The sequence below is a fragment of the Pleurodeles waltl genome, chromosome 3_1, assembly GCF_031143425.1.
Source record: "Pleurodeles waltl isolate 20211129_DDA chromosome 3_1, aPleWal1.hap1.20221129, whole genome shotgun sequence".
Lineage (NCBI taxonomy): Eukaryota > Metazoa > Chordata > Amphibia > Caudata > Salamandridae > Pleurodeles > Pleurodeles waltl.
Window position 1 is genome coordinate 152,483,994 of NC_090440.1, and position 25,806 is coordinate 152,509,799.

The following is a 25,806-nucleotide window of genomic DNA, read 5'->3' on the forward strand; positions in this document are numbered from 1 at the left end:
TGCCCAATCCAGGTTGGCCTTCTTGTTATCTTACCTGACTGGGGACGCAGCCACCTGGGCAATCCCTCTTGTGCCTAAAGACAGTCCCCTCCTTTACAATTGGAGAAATTTTGTTTGTGAGTTCGAACAAGTGCTTGATCGAAGAACTGTGACATTGTCGGCAGATCGTGAACTATTAGACTTGCGACAAGGTAACCAGGATCTAGTGTCTTACTTAGCTAACGTTTATCGGCTGGTAGCCGAGACATCCTGGCCTGAAGAAAAGCAAGCGGCCTTGTTTTACAAAGGGCTCAAGGATGAGTTAAAGGACATTCTTGCTCAGATAGACCCGCAGCCTAGAGATTGTCGAGATCTAATAAATCTTGTTTTGAGACTGGATCATCGTCTAGCAGAACGAAGGGGAACACGCAGAAAGACTGAGAAATATTCCTGGCGTGTTCACGATCATAGAGAATCAAGAACCCAGAAAGAGAGAACTCCAGAACCAATAGAAATCGGAACAATCAGGAGACCTTTGACCACAGACGAAAAGGACCTACGTAGAAAGAATGGACAATGTCTTTATTGCGGGCGCAAGGGTCATTTCGCCAAAGATTGTCCAATCAAACCAAAGAGCAAACGAGGTCCTGTCCAGAAACTTGGAGCCAATGCACAAGTCGAGCCGGAAAACTAAGTCAACCAAGATGTAAAGAAGGGTTGCTCTTGGGTGTCACCGTGGACCCCTCACAGTCTAGACATCAAGCTGGGCATAAAAATTCAAGTAAAGAAAAATAACTATTTCAAGAAGGCCCTCGTAGATCCTGGGGCTACCGGGAACTTTGTTGATGACCAATTGGTTCGCACATGGGGGATCCCATGCACCGAGAAGAAGACTCCAGAGATAATACAAGCAGTAGATGGAAAACTTGACTGGAGGCCCAGTAACTCTTCAGACTATCCCCTTGTCGGTGATCTGTGAGGGGGGAAATCAAAGAACCAAATATGAAGAGAAGCTCATCTTTGACATGATCCATGCTCCTCAGTATGGAATTATGCTTGGCTTAACATGGTTAACTCATCTCAATCCTGAGATTAACTGGGCAGAATGGAAAGTCGTGTTCTCTTCTGCCCTATGTAATAAAAAATGCCTCCAGACGTCTCAAGTCACCACAAATTGCAACTCTTACATAGCCACTGCAGCGGAGAAAGAAGTAAAGTTGCCCAGGCAGTATTCGTCCTATGAAGATATATTAGATGAAAAAGAAGCATAAACCTTGCCTCCTCATAGAACTTATGACTTCCAAATTGATCTAACTCCAGGTGCACTACTCCCTAGCTGTCGTGTATACGCCTTGTCAGAACATGAAAATCAACACTTACGAAAGTACCTAGATCAATTCTTAGAGAATGGCTTCATCCGCCCTTCCAAGTCTCCTGCAGCTTCTCCTTTGTTTTTTGTCCGTAAGGCGAATGGGGACCTTCAAACCTGTATTGACTATAGGGGTTTGAACAAGGTCACAATCAAGAACAAATACCCTTTGCCCCTGATTCCTGTCTTGTTGGATCAAATAAAAAAAGCAAAAATTTACACTAAGCTCGATCTACGAGGTGCTTACCATTTAGTCAGAATGAGAGAAGGCGACGAATGGAAAACTGCTTTCAAGACAAGATATGGTCTCTTTGAATATACTGTCATGACTTTTGGCCTGTGCAACCCTCCAGCAGCATTTAAATTTTGTATGAATGATGTTCTTAGAGAGTATCTCGACATATTTGCAATAGTCTATATCAATGACATTTTTATCTACTCTGACAACGAAACCGAACATGTACAACATGTCAAGAAAATGATCACAGCTCCCTGAAAAGCATCATTTATATTGCAAACTAACCAAGTGTGAGTTTCATGTTACCACAGTTGAGTTTTTAGGTGTTATCCTTACCCCTCAAGGTATGGTCATGGCAGAAAAGAAAGTACAAGCTGTATCTGATTGGCCCAATCCAAAGTCTGTTCGAGATGTACAATGTTTCCTGGGATTTGCAAACTTTTATCGCAAGTTTATAAACCATTTCTCTCAAACAGTGGCACCAATCACCAAGTTATTAAGAAAGAAAGAAAAATTTGTATGGTCTCCAGAAGCTGACCAAGCCTTTTCAACTTTGAAAGAAGCTTTTTCCACTGCCCCAGTTTTGACTCACCCTGATGTGGATCGTCCATTCATAGTTGAAGCCGATGCCTCAGATGTGGCAGTTGGTGCAGTCTTGTCACAACAAAGTAAAGACACTGGCCAACTTCATTCTGTAGCCTACATGTCTCGAAAGCTGAACAAAGCCGAACAGAACTATGTCATTGCTGAAAAAGAGCTTCTGGCAATCCGTGACGCCTTTGTAGAGTGGAGACATCATTTGTTGGATGCCAAGTACACTATCACAGTATATACTGATCATCGCAATCTCCAGTTCATGAGTTCAGCTAGACTTTTGACTCCTCGGCAATTACGCTGGATGCTGTTTTTTGCCAAATTCAATTGTGTGGTAACTTTTCGTCCTGGTAAAGACAGACAATCGCAAAGCAGATGCCTTGTCCCGCTAAGAGTCTACCACGTTGCCTACAGTCCAACCTTCCGGAGCTATCATTGCTCCAGACAAAGACCTATGCATTATAAAATCCGAAGACTTCTTTGAAGACATCGGTAATTCCTTCACCATTGAGAAATGGCAGGCGTGGGCTCGAGCAGATCCCAAAAGATCAATCAAGCAAGGACTACCTTTTCACGACGCTCATTTGTTCGTGCCCACTACCAAGCTTCACAAGTTAGCATTTCATTGGTTGCATGTAATACCTAAGGCAGGTCACCCAGTACTCCTAAAACTCTTGAATTAATCCAACGCTACTTTTGGTGGCCTACTCTGACAAAAGATGTCAAAACAATGGTAAATAACTGCAAAGTCTATGCTTGCATCAAGACTAGTCATTCAAAACCGAAAGGTCTGTTGCATCAGCTCCCAACTCCACGTCGACCTTGGGAACACATCTCTTTAGACTTCATTACAGGACTACCAGTGGTTCAGCAGCACTCCGTAATCCTTGTGGTGGTAGATAGTCTCACGAAATATGGACATTTCATTGCCTGTAAGAAATTGCCCACCTCCAGTGAACTGGCAACCATCCTACTGAATAGAGTGGTCCGTTATCAGGGGCTGCCAAAAGTGATTTTCTCCGATCGAGGATCGCAATTTGCCTCCAACTTCCGGAAAACGTGGTGCAAAACGCTTCAAGTCACATCCACAATATCTACTAGCCATCATCCTCAAACAGATGGCCAAACTGAGAGACTGAATCAGACACTGAAACAATATCTGCGTGCTTATGCTGAGAAAGCACTTCATTCCTGGACCTCAATGCTCTGGTTAACTGAGCTAGCCTACAATAACTCGTTTCACACCTCCACTGGTGTCACACCCTTTTTTGGCTTGCTTGGCTATCATCCTGACACTTTGCCCATCACGATTCTTCGAGAAAGTTCTCTTACACCAGCTGTGTCGGAAACGATTCAACACCTCCACCAAATCCAGAAACTGATTCAACAGCATTTAGAAAAAGCTAAACAAAAATACTAAAAGCACTACGACAAGAAACATTCTGAAGGACCTCAGTATCAACCAGGTGATGAAGTATGGCTTTCTACAAGACATAGACTTCAAGAAAAAGCACATGTTTAATCCCAAATTCATAGGTCCTTACACTGTCCTCCAGCAAATTAATCCAGTGACCTATAAACTGCAGTTGCCCCAGTCACTGCATATTCATCCGGTGTTCCATACTTCCCTCCTGAAAAAAAGCAGTCCAGAAGGTACGCTCCCAACCAGCTCCAGTTCTAGTACAGGGAGAAGTGGAATACGAAGTTAAAGAGGTGTTGGATTCCAAACTTAGAGGTCGTAACCTGTGGTATCTGATTTCTTGGAAAGGTTATGGTCCTGAAAGTAACTCATGGGTCTCCGCATCTGATGTCCATGCTCCACGACTAGTGAGACGTTTTCATCGTCTTAACCCAGGCAAACCAGGCCCTAGAGCGCGTTTGGGAGAGGGGATTACTGTCAACATCAGGACAGTGTGCGCTCTACGGGCCACAAAAGTGCAAAAACCTAGCCTTTATGCAAGAGCATAATTCATGCATTGTGTTTATATGCAGTATACTAACCTTTTGCATTGCAGACAACCTTGAAAAACACTATTTATGGTGTTTGCAATAACTGTTCATTTGTAAGGTATTGCTGCAGACTGACTGAGTGTGTTAGGGTGTGGTCCCTTTCTAGGACCTTCTAGAAGCTTTCTCTACAGCATGACTGGGTGTGGTTTGTGGTCTGGACCAGACTCTATATAAGGGAGCCAGCCTATCTCCACGTGCTCACTATTCAGAGGTCCCGGTGCAGTGCAGCAGCAATTTCCTGAGCTCCTGTTCCGGAGGCCTACCTTGTCGTTCCAGACCTGCCCCGCATTATCTTGGTGATCCTTGAACAGGGTGGTAAGACGGAGGTCGGGCTGGGCCCCCGATCCCATTTTAAAAGACTCTTTAGTTTTTGGCCTACTCGTGAAACTTTCAGAGTACGCAAATCACTGCACTGATGTAAATCTTGATGTTCAGATCGGCAAAGGCTTGCGCGATAATTTCTTGGCATTTGCATATTCTTGTAAGAATGGGCAGTGAGCACGAATCATTTACCGCATGTAAATCTAGATGCTCAGATCGGCAAAGGCTTGCGCGATCATTTCTTGCCATTTGCATATTCTTGTTAGAATCGGCAGTGAGCGCGATTCATTTACCCCATGTAAATCTTGGTGTGCAGATTGGCAACAGTGTGCGCGATCATTTCATGGCATTTACTTATTCTTGTTAGAATCGGCAGTGTGCACGATTCATTTCCTGCATGTAAAACGTGGTGTTTAGATTGGCAACAGTAAGCGTGATCATTTCATGACAAGTAAAAACTTTGAGGTGTAATGTTTGTTGAAGTACACACATTTATCCTGAGTCTATGGGTTTCCTGTGAAGATGATAAATTTAGAATGTGACGGTCTTTGTGCATATTAAGTCCCTAGTACAATTCTAATTGTTTTCCAGGGAATGTTTCAGATTGTTTTGTCCTCATGTTATGTCATGTTTGTTCTAAAACAGTATTCTAGAAAGTTCTTGTATTTCTAGTCATTATGTGACATTTTATGAATAGCTAATATGAAACATTGCATTAATCATTCTTGATTTGTTCCAGGTACCTAGAGCTCTTGAGATCTAGTTAAAGTCACTTCTTAGATTATCCATGGTTACAGTAAGACAATGCTTAGAACCATAGTCTAGTGAAAGTCAATGTGATTATATTCTGATATTGTGTTGTTTAACCTTTTGCTTCCTACAGGTCTCCTTCCCAGCTGTTCCCTACCTAATCCCCTTTTCCCCACTTGGACTCTCTTAGGCTCTGTGATATTTCTATCAGAGTTTTGGAGCTGTCTTGTGGTGGACATGTTGGGAACGTGCGCAGACCCTGAGGATCTGGTCTCCCTGACACATATTTAAAGGACAGAGCACACACGTTAGTACTGCTTGGCAGTGCACAGAGTCCTAAAAGTGGACACAAATGGGTTCAGAAAACAGGAGGTGTGAAGGCAAAAAGTTTGGGGGTGACCCTGCAGAGAGGATCAGGTATAACATCAGTCAACACCAGACACACTGCCAATAGTTCACATGTTAACACTAATGACACCCCACTAACCCACACTTCTTAATGAAGTACCAACTTGGATTAGTAAAGGTGAACAAAAAAGTGATAGCTGGAAATCTTGAATTATTCTCTGTTACTGGCCACACTGCAAACAAATCTTCCTTTGTCCACCCTGCCACCTTAGAAAGCAACCAGGCATATGCTAACCAGTCTTGATTCTGCTCAAAAAGGAATAGTGCAGGTCAAGCTGCCAGGTCCCCTCTGAACGGGATCACTAGCAACCACAGACTGGTTTTGGCCTATATAGGCCTCAACAACAGGGTGCAGCTTAAGTCCTACGACACAGTGAGCACTATTGCTGGGGTGTTCTTGACCACTAGCTGATCACAATCACCAATAAATGTACAACAGCAACAACATAATTGAGGTTTTGTGATGAAACCCTTAATGAAACTTTAAAACAAATCACAGTTCAATATACAGAGCTTAAAAAACAGACTTACTCTGTGAGATCTGCTCTCCTGGTGGAGGTTTAGGTCAGACATTTCCTAGTGCCAAGATGCTGGACATGCAATGTCAGCAACTCAGCAGTAACAATAACAAAACTTGCCCATAGAAGAGTGCAGAGAGTGGATGTGAGCCCCCAAGGGCAAAAAGGAACAGTGAGGCACAGAAAGGACTATACAGGCCTTTTTTCAAGATATGATATGGCAAGCTAGCTAGCTAGCTAAATGCTTGTTCCCTGCACAGCCACGCATGGTCTGTGGAATAGCCTAGTGAGGCTCCAAGGCAGTTATTCATGCTCTAGGTTTAGAGGCTGGTCATGGGCCTGTGCTCATGTCATATTTGTAGGTACCATGGATGCCACAGTGTGGGAGAGGGTCCTACAGAGAATGGCAAAGGCTTGATGATGAAGGTTAATGTGACCACAAACCAAAGTCATCACTTCTGGAAGCTCTCCTGCACTTAAGGAAAATGTTTTCTTTGTCAGTCCTCTGATAATTGAGGAGGTTAGCAAGCATTTCCAGGACCTAGGATGAGGCAAGGATGGCAGTAGGGCTATAAATGGTTTGTTTTGTTCAATTTCTAATTGCGTGTTATGTTCAATTCCCAAACAGAGGTAAAAAGCAGTCCCAGGTAAATGGTCAAGACATGCCTTAGCAGTGCCAACGCAAGTGTTGTTTTTTGGCATACTGGAGTGGGGCTACAGATAATGTCTAGTCAATACCATTTGGATGGGAGCCCACTGTCAATCAGATATCTTCAGAATTTGAAATCCCTTTCACTCAGGTAAAGGCGGCCTTTGGTACAAGCTTTATGGGTAGGGCAAGCTTGTCCTACCAACATGCTTGCAGGAGCTGGGGTCTATGTGCAACCATCAAAAGATAACACCTCTGCATATATGCCAGTACTCCCAATTTAACTAAGGGACTCCAGATTTATTAAGCAGAAAAATATATTTTTACGTTTTAGAGCTTAAAACGTTACCCACTTCAAAACAAATTAATGGGGAAATAAATGCCAATGTTTTTGCTAAATTTGAGCGGATGTTCTTAAATGTTGGCATGTCTGCCTCTGGTAGGATACCTGTGTAGCCCAATCACAAAGTTCTTGAAGAAGAACCGGTTACTGACTGGGTGGAGGGTGGAAACAAGTTTAGGGTCACCAACAGTGTCACTGGGGTGCAGTACTGTAGTAGTTGTGACAGTGTTACCTTCCCGCTTCAAAGCAACCACAAAAAGGCCTTATGTACGATGCCTTTTTGTGGTGGCTAACGGCGAAAATAGCCGTTTGTGACTGCAAAATGGGCAGGATCGATGTATCATCTCTATTTTGCAAGCCAGTGCGAATTTATCGACTCACAAAATAGGGATTGCGACTCACAATTAGAAAGGGGCGTCCCTTCCTAACTGCAACTCGCTGTGGTACGTATGATTGTTTTGTGACCGTGAATGCGGTCGCAAAACAATCGCAGTTAACACCAATTTCAAGTTCTTCAATCCTTTGTGAATGATAGTGAAATTATTTGTTTGGAGCTCTGAAAAAATACAAAGAACATTAAAAAAAAAAAAAAAAAAAAACTTCTTTATTGAAAAGCAGTCACAAACATGGTGGTGGTCTGCTGTCCCCAGCAGGCCACCATTGTGGACGTAGGTCATTTGCGACCCCATTGGGAAATCACAAACAGTGTGCTTACCACTGTTGTACATTTTGTCTTGCGACTTGCGATTCCCAAATGGATTGCAAATTGCGAGTCACAAAACAAAAAGGTCATACATCTGGTCCTATGTCCAGAGTACAATGATGCTATGAGGTGCAAACAGAAGAGGGGATCTCTTTCTCTCATACAAGCAAGTTAAAAATGGCCTGTCCTATATGTAATAAAGTCATCCAGTACCAGAGATACTGATGTATAAGTATAGATAATACTGCCTCTAATCTGGCTTCACATCACTAATAATGGATGGACACATCAATTTTAAGAGATGGATTTCGAGTTTGAAAAGGATCTCTGTGTTCACAACACCACTTTGGGTGTACAGCATTCTATTATTTATACTTGAGCACTTAACTTCCTATTCTCTTGACTAAAAAAATTCTAAAATGCACACCATTTGTAGCTCGAGTATAACGTGCTAGCGCTGCTTTTCCAATGTGTTGGTATCCATGTGGGATTTTAACCACGCCCACCTCTTTCACGCGATCATGGGCTTGCCTTTCAAAAATTATTTGATGACATTGGTAAACGCTTTACGTTTGTTCCACCTTTGGTACCGACCCCGTTACATGGATAATTGCACATTTGCCCATATGTTTGACTGCAAGCAAACTTATTTTTCTTTTGGGTCTCTCATACGCGCTCACGCTAATGGCGGCCATGGTGCTTTAAATTGACTTGCTTATGTCAACTGTTCTACTTTTCACTTTCAATTTATGTGGCAAGAAAAGTCTAGTTAGGAACTTACAACGCTAATAGCTCTAACTCAAGCAAATGCTTGTTATATACTGCAGATAATCATATTTTGCTTTAGATTTCATGAGTTTTTTTCTGACCAGATAAGTTTACAGAGACAACTGTAATGATGAAACACGAATCACCCCTGTGAAAAGGTAACATTATGTATATACTGCTATAAAGGTGCAACTGTGTGGTATATTTCATTTAAAAAAAACTTATAGTATTTCCATTGGTACTAGAACACCACAAATGTTTCTAAAACTTGCCATCTCATTGGCCTTAATAAGACCCATACAACATTTTCCTAAACCCCATTTCAAAAACCCGGCGAGAGTTTATATTCATATATAAACAATGTGAACCCAGTTTTGGATTCCTTCGCCTTCACCAGCTGGGTGTAAGATTAATTTTTTTTCCTGAGAAACACTGTTCTGTAGGACGATGGGTCCATCCACATTAATAAGTTGTTTACAATATTATTTTATTCATTTATATCCGCATCCCTGAGCGGAGTTGAAAGTCTTTCCTTCAGCTGTACTAATTGCCTCACTACCTGTCTCCATAACACAGTTTCCCAAGGGAACCAACATAACGATTATATACAAATTTCACTGGTCTAAATCCCTCTAGAGCAGGCTGTCCTACTTGCCGCTGTCTCTCAACACTGGGAAATCCTTCTGTCACTGCTGCATTAATAGGGTCCTGATGGTTGACCTGCGATTCTATTTTTAAAAGGCCCATTTCTCACCTCAATGCCATACTGAAGACATGGTTAGCTTGACTTGACTCTTTCGCAAGTTTGGGAGGTAGGGACCTTTTGCATGCTAGCCACAGGAAATGCATTGGGTAGTGCTTTGAGACAAGAACTATCTTTGTACTTTCATAAAAGGATGGCTCTTCAGGGCACCTGGTAGGCAAAACTCGTTAGTCAACGCCCTCCCACCTGTGTCATACACACAACTAGCTTGCAATCCAACCAGCTTCAAGATTTTGTGATGAGATTCACAGGCACTAGCCTAATCCTAGAATTATCCCCGATGAAAACTATCTAAACACAAATACATTATATACCCAGTCAAAATGCATCCTATAAAGAGAGTGAAACAGTAAAATTGGCAAAGCACATTTCGAGGTGGAAGTCTCTCCAAGCGAGACTCACTGAACTGCCCTATCCACCCACAATGATCATTAGAGCTTTTCAGGTGCGGGATTCTCATAACTTTGACGAGGCAAAAGGCCACCATAAGCAGAACTTCAAGACCCGAGCAAGATTCAAAAGGCTCCCCCAAGCCCTAGAGGATCCAAGATGCTGCAGTCCTTTGGTGACCAAGCATGTGGCCTCTGTTGGGAGAGTACAAGGCTCTGAGGTAGTAGGAGTCAATGACTTGCTGAAGATGAGGATGTCCACCACTAAACCAGACAAAGCGGAGCACATATGCCAGCAGTGGGGAAGTGCAGGGAGAGTCATGAGATTCGTACTCCATCTGCCCCCTGCTGTTCTTCTCCCTTCTGTGGACCTGATCCTGCGCCCTATAAGGAATCCAGCCTGTGATCTGAGAAGTGCCACTAACATGCGATAAGGGACGTTTGGAATTCTCTCAGAAGTGACTCTTTGGCCAGCATGTTACATCTCGAAGGACATACAGCTGTGTTTGCCATCTGTGATTAGGACACCACTTGGAGCAAGGAGAATCATGTGACGATGGGAAGGTCAACTGAAAAGTGATCACTACATCTGCTCGTTAGCTACAGAGGTTCATTTTTCAGAGGGGTTGCTTGAACCAACGGAGGCAGAGTGAGTGGGGTGAGGCGTGTGGTTGAAAGCATGGGAAGGGACTTGGGAACAAGAATGCAATGTTATCAAACAAGTTCCCAGTGGGAGGTGTTAGACCTGTGTGGTAATCTCCCAATGTTTAAATTCTTACTAGCAAAAATGGAGACCACATTACAATTGCTGGAATTAAGTGGAGCTTAGGCAGTTGGAACCAGGTGAACAAGAAGCAGATGACTGGTAATCCATGGGACAAGGACTGCTCTATTCTGTCTAAAAATGAGGACATTCTCCTCCCCCACAACCACTTCTTTATCCCTAGCTGGCTTCTACGGAAGAGGCTAATAATGTGCTGGGATAACTTTTAGAGTCTGGTGTTTTAGCCATAAAGGAAATTCCAAGAGGCACCTGTCTAGTCCTATATAATCGCAACCACACCTCTATTCTGGTGACCTTTATTCTCTGCACCACAAATTTTCCAGATTTACTTTTTTGTTTGCAGAGATGACCTCTTTGGCCTATTAACTCCTCCATTCTTTAAGCCTAGCCTCTTTCTTATACCTTTTCACCTGACCCGACTGACCTTCACTTGTCCCCCTTGTTGCTCTGAGAAAGGTGGCATCTAGGCAATCCCAGGGGTTGCAGCGGCACTTCCCTTTGCAGGGTCGCCCTCCTGTGGCTCATTGTGATGGGTGATCCTCACAGCATTGGTTTTTGGTGGTAACCTCTATGGACTTCAAATTGTGCTGTTTACCTTATTAATTTCCTTTTTTAGGTTGAGCGTGCAAGCGCTCTGACACATTGTAATCTATCTGTGGGCTTTTAACCATGCCCATCACTATCATTCATCCATGGGCTTGCCTTTCAAAAATCCTTTGTTATCATTGGTAAATGCTTTAGGTTTGTCCCTTCGTGGGGCGGTTTTGTTACCGCCTTGGCTATCAACTCTTGTTACATGGAAAATTGCACCTTTGTGAATACATTGGACTGCGAGCGAACTTCTTTTTCCTTTAGTCTCTCCCCTCCGCACTCACGCTCATGGCAGCCATGGCACTTTGAATTGGCTTGCATATGTCAACTGTTTTACTTCTCATTTTCAATTTGTGTGGCAAGAAAAGTCCAGTTAGGAATTTACAACACTAGTAGCTCTAACTCGCGCAAGACCCTTTGCATTGCAAATTCTTGTTTCATGGTGGACTCTAGTTGACGAATGTTATGTATCTTTACCTGCATCTTAAAATCTGAGAAGACACATTATGGCCCTTTACAATTTTTGTGGCATTTGCAGTTTTTGTCCATTGTTCCATCAGAGTTCAACAGATTTGTGAAGGAAAGAAATCTTGCTCCAGCATATGTGTGCGATAGAGAACCCACAAGGCGCTGAGTATCTGAACTGGAGGCATTCCTCAGAACAGCAGAGCAACTTTTCACGTGAAAGGACAGCTGAAGCTCAGAAGGTAGAGACTTTCTTTGACACTTGGTTTGAGTAATTGAGCCAGCTCAGGAGCCTGTGTCACTTCACTAAAGTCTTGGGTGGAGAAAGTGGGATATATAGTTAAATTCTCTAAAGAATCTTTGCCAGTCACATACTACCTTCACCTATTAAATTACTCTGCTTTACCCCTGCCCAGGAGAGAGCTGACAGAATCCTAACGAAAATAAGCACTGGAAAAGCAAATGGTGTGGCTTTGGCTGCCGACCTCTCAGGTCTGCCAATGATAATTTTGTTTGCGAAATGTTTATTGTTTGTGTATGAAGGCATGCACTGTATGAAAAAAAGTGCTGCAATGAATCTTTCATTACTGCCATATTACCAATAAATTATGTTTAGCACCATAGTGCACACTGACTAGTTCTCTGGGCCGGGTATTCAAGTGTTGACACACCTGTGAGACCCCCAAACCTGCCCGAACTTAGCGCAGACTACCCTGAGAGGACTGTTTAAGTATATAAAAAAAATAAATGTTACAGGGATGTTATAGTAAGGTTCTGAATTTACTCATACAAAACCATAGAAATTCAGGTGTTGTAGTTAGAGTTATTTTATGTAACTATAACTCGCGCCCTAAGGTAACTATAACTTATACCCCCGACATGCACAGTTCTCTTCAATAATTTGACTGCTAATGTTTTACTGATATTTTCATTGACGTTATAAAAGTTGAAGTGAGTGCTGTAATACCTGGGATAAATCGCAGTGCATGGCAAGGGCGTGAGTTATAGATACCGTAGGTCGCTGAATGTCTATGGTTTTGTACCAGTAAATTCAGAACCCAACTAGAACGTCCCTGTAATCTTTGTTTTTTTTTGTGAATTTTTAAATTCTATTTCCTAACTATAATATTGCTGTAACCTATATTTTTTTCAGTAAATTTCTATGTTTTTTTTTTTTTTAAAACAAAGTAATTTTGATTGTTATACATTAATCCAACCACAGCTGCATAGCCGGGGTTAGCCACAGGGCCTGGCCAGTGGCCAACCCCCATAACCACCCAACCCCCCACCGCCATGAGTTGGCCGCAGGGTCGGTCTCTCTGGGTGTGATAATAGGTGCAAGAGGGTGTCCCTGGGTGTGAGAGTGGATGTGAAAGTATCTGTCTGGGTATGAAAGTGGGTGCGTCAGTGTCTGAGTGGGTCTGTGAGTGTGTGTTTGAGGGTCTGAGTGGGTGTGTGAGTCTGTGAGTGGGTGTGTGAGTCTGTGAGTGGGTAAGTAGGTGCGTCAGTGTTTGAGTGGGTCTGTGAGTAGGTGGATGAGGGTTTGAGTGGCTCTGAGTGGGTGTGTGAGGATCTGAGTGGGTGCGTGAGGATCTGACTGGGCGCGTGAGGATCTGACTGGGCGCGTGAGGATCTGAGTGGGTGCGCAAAGGTCTGAGTTTTTTCTGTGTGTGGGTGCACGAGGGTCTGAGTACATCTGTGAGTGGGTGTGTGAGTGTCTGTAGATCTGTCAGTAGGTGTGTTGGTGTCTGAGTGGGTCTGTGAGTGGATGTGTGAGAGTCTGAGTGGGTCTGTGAGGGTCTGAGTGGGACTCTGGATGCATGAGGGTCTGTCACTAGGTGTGTGAGTGTCTGAGTGGGTCTCTAAATGGACGCCCAAGTGTCTGAGTGAGTCTGAAGATGGTGGAGGAGTGGTGTTTTAGGAAGATTTACCTATTAGTTAGATTTCATGCTAGCCCTTAAGCAGATAATACAACCCTTTCACATTAAAGGTGCCTTTTATTTACTACTGTAGTGTCACTATTGCGCTGTGTTTTCTCATATGTGATTGAGCCTCAAGGGGACAGCACATGGGGGCAAAGAAGGAGAAGGTTTCTATAAAAGGTCACAACAGCAGGAGTCACTAGAGAGAGTGGAGGGGGAAAAGCGTTTACAGCATGAGTTGTATGGGTGACAGCACCCAGGAAACTGCTTAATATCGCAATATTGAGGTGCAGGCACTTGCTATGTTGTATTCATTTGCTGTTTATTTGGAGGCCCTAGAGACATGAGAGCTTTCCTCTACACTATAGGAATCTGCAATCACACTACTCATAGAAACAGGTAAGGACTCCCAGTACTGCGGTTCTTATCAGCTGCTATCACGCCTAAATTTTGATAACATTTTGACCAAATTACTGGCAACAAGACTAGTGCTCCTAATGGAGAAGATTATCTCCCCGATTCAGTCGGGGTTCATCCCACACCACTCCACATCTCTCAACTTGCGAACAGTCTTTTCAGTATAGAATAGAATTTTCCCTACAGTCATTGCCCTTTTTTATGCCAAGAAAAGCCTGTGATTCACTAGAATGGCCATACCTCCACGCCATTCTCTTTAAAATGGGCTTCCCACAAAACTTTTCCTCTTTAATCACCCTTCTGTACACACTGCCGAAAGCTCTGATTAGGGTAAATGGTTCACTATTGCCCCAGGGATGTGGAATTCCTATCGCTCGATGCCTGGGACATATAGTTTGGGGTCAAGGGCAACAAGTTTTCATGTTTATTTTGTCCTTGGGACAAGTAGGCCTAACCCCCTGCAACACAAACCCTTTGGCCGCCAGTTTACACAGAAGGGAATTGTCTGCAGTGTGTCCATTTGTTAATGGTGTTCGAAATTGTATTTATGGTTCATTAATAAAATGCCTTCATTGTGAGGGTGAGCACTGTAAATAAACTTTTTAAAGGTCACACTGCACTACTGGCAGTGGTTCCAATTGAAAAAATATATATATATATTTAAAAAAAAAAAAAAAAGTTTACACACGTTTGAAAAGTTTGACAGTATGAGGCTAAGTATAATGCTCCCGGAATGCTCTGATTATATGCGAATGTTTGCAGAAGCTTTTAAGCAAGAGTTAGGATTCTTTGCTTTTAAAATAAAATGTTCCAAAAAGATGCAAGTAGGAAATTTTAAATTATAGGTGAGATTTCTTTGAAGCGTCACTTACTTAAATGTCTTGATGCTTGCTAGTATTTCCCAAAAATATTGCTAATGGAAAAATCAGTGTGACCATTTTCAACAAGATTATGAGAAGCATGAAAATAAACAAGCACTGGCACAGCCAACCGATACAACATTTTTTGAGAGTCTTTTGGTTTTGTCAATACGTTTCTTGTTTTGACATGGCTTTTGTAACACTTTATTGTTGTGGGAGCTGCCAGACCCTCACCACTGTAACAAACACTGACAAAAAGAAAAATATATATTTTTGGTGTCAAAAAGCACACATTGCCACCAGTGGTGTAACAAGGGCCCTGCAGCCTCCCTCGGAAGGGGCCCCCTCAGCACAGCACCTGCCCTGAGTGAGTCTGGAGGGGGTCCACCATCTTCTTTGCTGGAACGCCCCCCTCCAGTTTCGTTACACTACTGATTGCCACACTAGGTCCTGGCACTGAACCAAACTACTTTGCGAGCCAATATGCTCCATGTGGAAGAACTAATGCGATCACTCACAGTAAAGCCAGGAGATATATAGAGAAAAATAAGTTTAATAAAAACTAAATGTCTTTGTTAACGCCAGACCTAATTAGGGACCCTATTATTAAAGAAAGTCACAAAAGTGCACATATGATATATGTCTTTGAATTAGTGGCTTTCATGAATTCACAAGAACGTACAGTTGTAGACCAGGAAATCAGACTCTTAGAAGATATTTGTGAACTGTAGTTTAGCACCAGCAAATATCCATGTGTAGATTTGCTCATGTGAAAATCTATTGAGCGTTTACAAGTTCACTTTCCCTCCAGACACTTTTTTCCCAACCCTGAAAGAACTTATACTTCTGCTATTGTCAGGAGTAAATTTCCAACCTTTCTCATTATGGGAAAAGATTCGAGAAGAGCTGGTGAAAATCCTTAAAACATGCAAGGGAGTAGGTTTGCAGACTTGGAGGCATTCCAGCCCTCTAACTATTGCTTACTGCTTCCTCCAGCCCCAGTATGTAGATCTGCGGAAAGGTGGCAAAATAAGAAAATTACTATAGTAAGGATTGAAATTGCAAGTATTCAGTGCTATAGTAGTTGCCCTGGCATAATCAAGAATGCTATTATCAGAGCTCTTACATAGAGAGTGCTGTCATAATTTGTCACCGCACCACATGGCACCAAAGGGACAAGTAGATTTTTTTTTTTACAGAACAAGTAGATTTAAGAAGCAACCTGTCCCATGGACAAGTAGATATTTTATTAAATTCCACACCCCTGAGCCCCCATTTGCAGTCACTAGGGGTGACATGACAGGGATGTTCCCTTTCACCATTGCTGTTTATAATAGCGATGGACCCACTTGTATGTCATCTGTAGGATAAACGTTTACACAGAGGCTTGCAATTCAGACCAATCTCACTTCTAATTTCGATCTGTGTGGATGGCAGCTTGCTTTCTTTGTATCACACCCAGTTGAAAATGTGGATCAGATACTCTGCAAGATAGTTAGATATGGGGTACTGTCTGGCCTGAACATCAACTGGACTAAATCTGAATTATTTCAACTCACAGATGCCACCACCCAGGTGCACTCCGACTTCCCCCTGACTTGGTACAATGGCTCAGTCCAGTACTTAGGCATTAATGTTCACTGGGATAAGGAACCGGTAATATGCTAAAACTATGGCCCATCAGTGGATAAACTGACTATCCAGGTGGAGAGCTGGATCTGCCTCCCGTCATCAATAGCGGGACGTATTGCTCTTCTTAAAATGGTGGTACTCCCCCGTTTTTATATATCTTTTTCAAAACATCCCCATTTCACTCACCAATACATTCCTCGCGACGTTGAGTATAAAGCTGCAACTTATATGGGCAGATAAACCTCAGACAGGGTGGGAAACACTCATACTTACTTATGAATGCAGGGGTTTTGGAATTCCTCACTTCTGTTTGCATTATCTAGTGTCACAGTGCCAATTTGCTCGGCATTGGTACCATGCCGATACCCACAACCCCTACTCCAAACCGGAGAAAGATTTTGCAACTCTGACACTGCTGAAAGCTTTACTACCAGCAGGACTTCCAATAGACCCCAAAGACCTACAACCACTGGCAACAACCAGCTGGGCCTGGAAAAGCTTAACTTGTGTACTAGGTAGACAGATGTTATACTCTCCTGCAATCTCACTGGCAGATAACCCCGGCTTTACATCACTCAGGACAAACTGGTACAATGCACTCTGACAACATTTGCTTTGCACACCATTGGGGGCCTCTTCGTTGACAAACGTGTTTTCCATTATGGAAGATGATAGATTTTGAGACACCACCCACATGGACCAATTTGTGCTCCACCACCTTCAGAGTGCAGTTAGAGCTCAAGGTCCTGTCATATCCATTAGCCCCCGACGAGTTTATATCCTTGACACTAGTGATCACCGACAGTGAGGGGGAACAAGTTAATCTCCGAACTACATCACACCTGTCTGGACCTTCTACCGGCCCCAAGAATCGAGGCTTGAAGCCACTTGGAAGGCTGATTTGGGAATGACCTTGACTAACAAGGTTTGGTATGCCTGCTCTACACAGATGCGACTCATTCCCTTTAATCACCGCCATAAGCCTATACACTATAAATTCCTACATATGGTTTATGTCACTCCAGCAATACAGTCTCGCATAGACCCTACTCGTCCCTTGGAATGCCCGAAATGTCGCACAGAGACTGCAGATTCTGCCCACATGACATGGACATGCAGCGTCATTTGCATCATACTGGCGAGAGGTGTTTGATAAATTGACCCTGATGACACACACTGCTCTTGGACCCACCCCATTGCCAGCTCTCCTGAGCGACGTGCGGGACAGACCTAAACTACAGTTATATTGCTATCGCACTGCTGTTAGCCAAACGAGAATAAGCCATAAACTGGGGTAGAAAGCCACCTCCGACTATAGCAGCATGGATTAAAAGTTTACTGGTGAAATAACAGCGAGCTATTTGCATCTCTGCAACCACCCACCTCCAGGCCGAAAGACATTTGGCAGCCATTATGGGATTATCTGCTGACATTAGATTACCAGGACTTCACTCCGCCGGAGGAATACACGCCTGCAGAGAGCGCTGGACCTTATCCATCTTATTCTATACCTTGAACACCGGGTGGGCCTTGGACTTCAACAATCTATCCGCGTATGTCGAACCGTGGTGGAACGGGAATATTCATTGTCATGTTTGCATTCTTGTCAAATGTATTATGCATCCGCAAATTCCTCTACTCCCATGCCGGGAGTCTGTATCTGGTTTTGTATGGTACAAAAAATAAAAACAGTTTAAATAAAATAAAAAGTATGACACTTCTCTCTAGATGCGCATGTTCTCACTTTAAAATGTGTAAGTGTAGGTTTATAGAACCCGCCAGAACCTATCGATTTAAAACACGGGCCAGAAACATAAAGGGAGCGAGAGTGAGAATAGGGTACTCTGGAGAGAAGAGAGAAAGTGGTTTCTGCGTGGTAGACAGCACATAGAAGCAGAGTAACCAGTGTACTCCAGGGGCACCACGAGCAGGTTCCTGCCGCAGGGTGGACTGCATCAAGAAGCCGATCCAGCCTCTGGCAGCGGTAGGTGAACTCATCACCACTTATAGGCAGGCGCCTCACCATCACCAAGTAGTACTCTAGGGCACCGTGATTACGTGGAAATTGTGTGGAGTGAGGACATACCCCTGGAAGTCATCACTCCACAAACAGGGTGGCAGATAGTAGGCGTCAAGATGGTGGTGGTCGTCTATGGGCGCAGAACCCAGAGGATGCACTGTTTTTTTATTTTTTTTAGGAGGAGTGAGAAACAGCTAGAGTCAGAGTCTTGGGTGCAGGATCATGTAGTAGTATCAGCACCGCGAGCCAAGGCTCATGCAGTGATAACAGCTCCCAAGAGCACCGATCGTGCAGACGAAGAGGTTGCAATCAGACCAATATCCAATGGCATGGATGTGGTGGCTCCTGCACAGGGCGGCAGCACCAAGAAACGCAAAGGTGCAGATTCATGTGGGGACGACAGCAACAGGGGCCCTGCAGGGACGACAGGACTAAAGGACACACAGGCTGCAGGGAGCTGCTAACAGACCAAATCACAAGATCACAGAGGGTGAAGGTCCCTGCAGTAACGTAGACTCCTGCGGGGTTGGCAGCTTCTAAGGATACAACGGGTGCAGACGGAGCCCTACTGGGATAATGGACAAATTACAAGAGCACAGAGTGTGGAGGTTCCTTCAGTGGCGACAGCACCCGGGAGCGTAAGGGTTCAGACTCCTGCAGATTGGCAGTGCTGAGCAGCACAAAAGGTGCAGATTCCAGAGCGGTTGATAGACAGACCCCAAGAGGCTCATACAGGAATGACGGAACCCCTAAACACAAGGGGTGCAAGGAAAGACCCTCTGGCAGCGCGCAGGAGTGTAGGAGACAGTTCGTGCATCCAGGTACACTACTGGGGTTTGATGCTGCGTGTCAGAGGACACAGGCAGTAGTCGGTTTTCCTGTGCACCTCCGCGTACAGCAGAAAACCTTCTAGACTTGCGTCCCCTGAAGGTGCAGCTCTAAAAGCGCTGTTTTTGTTAGCTCTCCAGTGTTAAGATGCAGGCGCACATGTCACTAACGGTCACGCATACAGCAGCACTAGTCACCAAGCCCGGGTGCGCACTCTAGGTGTACCGCGAGCCACGCACCACCCCATAACTGTAGCGATGCACACAGGACCCTGGCAAAACGGAGGAGCTGTACGGAGACTTGCCTGCATACGGGGCCAGCAGAGAACGCCGCACTCCCAGGAGCAGTAAAAGCAGCGAAGGGAGGTGGCTCATGGCACAGAGTCAATGATGTCTGTCCGGGTATCCCTTCAGTCCCGTGCTCCTCTAGGAGTGTGGGGTCTCCTCAGACCGCTCTTCCCAGTGAGCCTTCGGGCGCCGCAGACGGGGTCAGTCTCAGCACTAAGAGACCTGCACGTGCCGCCTCGGACGCAGAGCCACAGGTGTGTGCAGCCTCCGGCGCCTCCTCCGGACCCATTATAGCGCGAGCCGCAGGTGCAGCCCCCTGATGTCACCAGGGACCGCGGAGGCAGAGCGGGCGGAACCAGCGCGGACCGGGAGCAACTCACGCCCGGGACGGGGGTGGGGCGACGGGAGCAGCACAGCTCTGAAGGTGAGGAGAGGGTCAGAGGGGAGCACAGGAGCAGCACGGCTCTGAGGGTGAGGGACAGAGGGGGAAGAGAGGCAGGAGCAGCACAGCTCTGAGGGCGAGAGAGGGTCAGAGGGGCGACAGGAGCAGCACGGCTCTGAGGGTGAGAAAGGGTCAGAGGGGCGACAGGAGCAGCACAGCTCTGAGGGTGAGAGAGGGTCAGAGGGGCGACAGGAGCAGCACAGCTCTGAGGGCGAGAGAGGGTCAGCGGGGCGAACAGGAGCAGCACAGCTCCGAGGATGAGAAATGTCAGAGGGGCGGGGAGGAGCAGCACAGCTCTGAGGGTGAGAGAGGGTCAGAGGGGCGACAGGAGCAGCACGGCTCTGAGGGTGAGGAAAGGGTCAGAGGAGCGGACAGGAGCAGCACAGCTCCGAGGATGAGAAAGGTCAGAGGGGCGGGGAGGAGCAGCACGGCTCTGAGGGTGAGGGACAGAGGGGGAAGAGAGGGCAGGAGCAGCACGGCTCTGAGGGTGAGAGAGGGTCAGAGGGGCGACAGGAGCAGCACAGCTCTGAGGGTGAGGAGAGGGTCAGAGGGGCGGACCGGAGCAGCACAGCTCCGAGGATGAGGAAAGGTCAGAGTGGCGGGGAGGAGCAGCAGGGCTCTGAGGGTGAGAGAGGGTCAGAGGGGCGACAGGAGCAGCACGGCTCTGAGGGTGAGGAAAGGGTCAGAGGAGCGGACAGGAGCAGCACAGGTCTGAGTGTAACATACGCCCGGATGGGTGCGGTATGGACCGCAGCTCTGCCCCTGAGGGAGCAGGGGATCGGGAAAAAGCATTCCCATGCATTGATAAAACACGGTACGGGATCCTTAAGGTCTGAAAAAAAAAAATCGACTGATGTGCGCAGTTGACAAGTGATGACTGACAGAATGACTGAAAGGGGTATGCTTCGCTTGTCCATGTTTCTCCTAATTAATTTATGCCAGTGGCCATAAAGTGAGCCCTCTGCATGATTCCTTTTACCCTCTTCCCCTCAGGTTTGAATTGATCAGGCTGCAGCAGGTGCGCGCGTTCTGCTATGCGGAGACGCACCGATCTCCTCAGCTCGCTACCTTTTCCGCAATTTTCTAGACTTTCGTGAGGCACCGGCATCTTATTTTCGAGTCAAGGAGGGGCTTGAATTCTCTGGGTGTTTTTTTAGGTCTTTGATGATCTCCATTATCCAGTGCTTCATCTATAAAAGAGTTAAGTGCAGGGGCTCTGTGTTTTTTCGCAGGCGCCCTCGACCAGCGCGCAGGAGGCAGCTTGTTCCCTTTGAAAGTGGTGGAGCGAGTGACGCCCCCCCTAAAATAAAATACTCCCTCCCTCCAAAACCCCAAAGTAAACCATCCCTCCTTCCAAAAGCCCAAATAAAACCATAACTCGAAGTACAAAATAAACACAACTACTGCACTTACCTTCATTACACACTTACATGCATTACATACATGCATAACACATTTACAATAAAGAAATGGCACTTACCAGCGGGCTGTGTGTCCTCTTTGGTGCTCTTCTCCCTCTCCAATGCCGGAAGAGCTGCCCTAACCAATCCAGACGCTGCTTTCATGCTGTTAACCAGCGTGAGAGAAGTGCCTGGATTGGATAGTGGGGCCTGGCTGGACTCTCCCTCAGGTTCTAGTGGCATGGGCTTGGTTTCCACCTAGTTCTCTTATGACAGCTGCATGGAGAGCTTCAAAGTGTTCATGTAATTTTGGCTGGCACAAAACAGCAGGCCAGTGTGGCATGCGCACTTTCAGACGTCCAGTCGAGCTAATGCTCCAGCCAATCGGCAGCAGAGGACACGCCCACCTTGTCTCTGGGCTTGTGCGTGCTACACCGATAAAAATAAAATGTTAATGAAATCTTTTCATTGCCATTTTATTTTTGCATGCACGGCTCGTAGTGGGCGGTGGGGACGACGCTCCCCCACACTTGAGAAGAAATCTTCACTGCCAGCGTTGTTGAATGGCGAATACCAAGGCTGCCTAGTCTTGGTTTCATATCATACCTTTTTAATTCCCCACCGGGTGCTCCCTCTCCTTTATCTTATTCTTGTGGGTTCTTTTTCATTGCTTCTTCCTCTATTTGTAATTTGTTTCCATATTTCTTTCCTCCTCCTTCACCCTTATGTGTTTTCTCTCGTTGGTTTTTGGTGAAAGTCTGATGAGGGGAAAATAAGGACTGGTCCAAAAAAATGAGTGCTGGTGGGCACCTGCAACCACCAACTCAAATTAGTAATTGCTATCATCAATGTCAATTTTTCCCCCAACACGAGTCCTGCGAGTGTACGCCTGGCCCTAGCAGAGATTTGTATTCAATTCAGTTCATTGTTAAGCTACATTAGGTGTGCAAATCCGTACTACGAATACACTGTACACGTTTATGTGATGTCATACAACAAATATATCTCTCTTTATTGGTATTTATTCCATTCACCATTGGGCAAACAAAATGCAGCAATCCATATTTTACAAAAGAGGAATAGGTTGTCATTCCACATCTCAATCAACAATGACAAGGTTTGGATGTAAATGTTGCAGTAACATGGAGTTGATGTCAAGAAAAAGTAATGATGATCAATATCAGTATAATTTTCTATAACAAGTTACTACATCCTGCCCTGTCCCATGTCTATCCCATATGATTGTGGTAGTGAGCAAAACCTAACAAAAACAGTAACTTTAAAGATACTCTGGCTGGTTGACTAAATGGGAGCCACAATGACTATGTGAGCAAGAGTAATTATGAACAAATTATGCATGCGTAGGTCACAATGAAACAGTGGGCCACCCAGGGGGAGGGCAAAGGGAGAGGCAGCACATCTCCCCTCGCTGTGACGACCGAGGAGGGGGACCTGCGGTTCGATATAATTGTCAGGTTGTGGCAAGGGTGTGAAATATGTAAGTCGAAGGGGGGCTTAGTCTAATCAGTCTCCTGAGTTGCCGCAGGCAACATCACCGTATGGCAGAGGTGGGCTCGTTTTATCAAATAATTTAAGCACATACGTATCCCATATAGTGAAAGTGGCAGTACCTCCTCGTATCCTACAATCGTGCAACATGGCGTCTACCTCCGCCAGGGCCCATTTGTGCGTTACCCAGAGCCAGCATTCCAACGTGGGCGGCTGAGTAGCCTTCTATGCCATGTCAATTAGCCTCTTAAAAAGGGCCAATGCCATGTCAACCAGCTTCGAGTAGTGCTGGTTGTGGTGCGCTTAGTTTGCTTTGTGATCCACAGGAGACAGAGGAGAGGGTCCAGGGGTTGCTGGACATCAATTATCACTGATGAGGGTTCCAGCACTGGGTTCTAGGTGTGCATTAACATTGGGCACTCCCAGGCCATATGAAGAAATGTAGCTGGGGCAGACTGGTGAGGTCACTGGAAAGACCTTATGTTGGCGGTGTGGTGTAAGGTAGGTTTGATGCACAAAATTGAACTTGGTGAATTTTAGGCATGCATTTTGCGAGATCCGCTTCACACTCTCCAATGCCATGGTCCACTGTTTGGTGGTCAATTCTGTGTTCAGACAGATGTTCCATTTGCTTTTGCTTTGACCCGTAAATTTATGACCGTCTCCCTGCAATGCTGCATATAAAGCAGAGACAACTTGCCGGCCCAGCCTGTGTTCCAGAAAACACTGTGGACTCAGGTGTACTGGTGTTTCAGTCTGCCCCAAGGCTCAAACCGCCCCTGTCTCTGCTCTAAGTGCAGTATATGTCAAAAAAAGACCTGCATCGACCCCATAGAGCTACTGTGCTCATTGGAAGGATATCAGGGTCCCATGATCATAAAGGTCATTCAGGTGAACAAGGTCTGCATCTTGCCATTGAGAAGAGTCATGAGCAGTTAGGAGATTCCTAATGGCCGGTACTCACCACAGAGGTAACTGTGGTGCTTAGGGGGTAGCTGCGCATTTAGGTTGGATGTAGCGATTCCAAACCAGTTTGGCCACTCAAGCAAGTTTACTTAGTCCTTTAGCTGCCCCTCTCCCCGATATGAACCAACCATTCCAGTACATCTTTGTCCCTCGGGTCTGCCCAACCCAGGTCACCCTTTATCGTCTTGTCCCTGGCTAGCCATCGCATTGGCCATTACAGTTGTGCCACTGCAAGTAGAGTTCTAAGTCTGTGACTACAAGACCCCTTTCTAGTGTAGGTCACTGAAGCAAGGTAATCGCCACCCGTTTCCTGGTGGTTCCCAAACCAGTTCCAGGGTTTTCGGATTCTTGGAGAAGGATCTAGTGGGTATCACCCTCAAGGCCACAAAGAAATAAAGGAACCGTGGAAGAATCACCATTTTGGCCACCAGGACTCTGTCCATAGGTGAGAGGGGGAGTTGGGTCCAAAATTTCATGGAGAGCTGAATCGAAGTAACAGCCTTGCCATGATTACCTTCAAGCATGTCTCCCTCAGACTGATAAATATTAACACTGAGGTACTGAAAAGTGTAAAAGGACCATGGGAGGCGTCCTGTTCTCGGTATTACTCCGAGTTCCCAGGTCAATCCCATACAAGGGTAAAATACTTGATTTGCCCGAATTTACCTTAAGTCTGACTAGGTCCCTAAAGCGGTCCAATAAATCATAGAGGACTGGCAACGTGTCAGCCTGATCGCAAAGATGTTCTAGCATATTGTCCACATAGAGGGACACAACATTCTAATCGGGTCCCACCTTGATGCCCCAGTCAGGTCCCACAGCATGTAGTAAGGCTGGCAGTGGTTCCATAGCTAGTGCGAAGATTACTGGGGATAAAGAACACCCCTGGCGGGTCCTTCTGCAAATGGGGAATGGGCATGAGATCTGGTGGCCGAGACAGACGCACCTTTGGGGTGTTGTAGAGTACTTTGACCCAACTTAGGAAATTGGGGCTCATCCTGAACCTCCCCAGGACCTGCAGTACGTAGGACCAGTTCAGCGTATCAAACACTTTCTCAAAATCCTGGGAGACTACCACCGGCCGGTTGGCTCCCTCAGACATTGCATCCATAGTATGGGAGAGACGCTAGATGTTGTAGTTTAGTCATCCTGTGGAGCACAAATCCACACTGGTTTGGATGGACAAGGGAGTTAAGTGTCGGGAGCAACCTATTAACCAGGATCTTGATTAAAATTTTATAATCGATGTTCAACATTGATAAAGGTCTATATGAGCTCACATCCAGGGGTCCCGTCCCAGCTTCGGGAGCACTATTAGTGCCTCTCACAGAGTGCCTGGTAATATTCCCCGTCAGTGTGCCTCCTGGACGACCTCGGGTAACTGTGGAGCAAGGGTGGCTCGAAAAGTGGCATAATGCTCCACAGGGAACCCATCAGTACCTGGGTTCTTGCCGCATGCCATCTAGCGGATGGCTTGATAGAGCAACCCCTCCAGGTAGAGGAAGTAAAAGTCCAACAATTGTAATGGGGCAGTCAGGGAAGCGTTATTAAATTCAGGTATTCCAATATTGGTGCCAGATGGGGTTCCGGAGGGGGAGAATATAAGTGTTTGTAGTATTTGACAAACACTTCATTAATGTTTGCTTGTGTATTTCTCAAGCTTCCCTCCTTATTACATATGACACACGCCAGGGTTCTGGGGGACTCGATGTGCAACAACCAGGCCAGCATGTGCCCCAGCTTATCGCCATCCGCATGTTGACGAGCTAAAAAAGATTTATAGTCGAAGGCACAGTTGCTGCATCTCTTCACGATATTGGTGACGAAGGTCTGCCGAATGGTGGCACGCTTCGAGCAGTGTTACTGCCTCATTTTCCAAGG

At 45.5% G+C, this 25,806-nt stretch overlaps 1 protein-coding gene across 2 annotated transcripts in view; it reads right to left on the minus strand.

Annotated features, from left to right (window-relative positions):
- Window positions 1-20,257, minus strand: part of CA12 (carbonic anhydrase 12) — a 177,407-nt gene extending 157,150 nt beyond the window's left edge. The window contains exon 1 of one of the 2 annotated variants that reach the window (XM_069222014.1): window positions 19,626-20,257. In XM_069222014.1, the coding sequence (XP_069078115.1) occupies window positions 19,626-19,695 (70 nt within the window). In that variant the 5' untranslated portion in view covers window positions 19,696-20,257. The remainder of the gene's footprint in view (window positions 1-19,625) is intronic. The other variant, XM_069222015.1, reaches the window with a different exon arrangement.
- Between the last annotated feature and the right edge of the window lie 5,549 nt (window positions 20,258-25,806).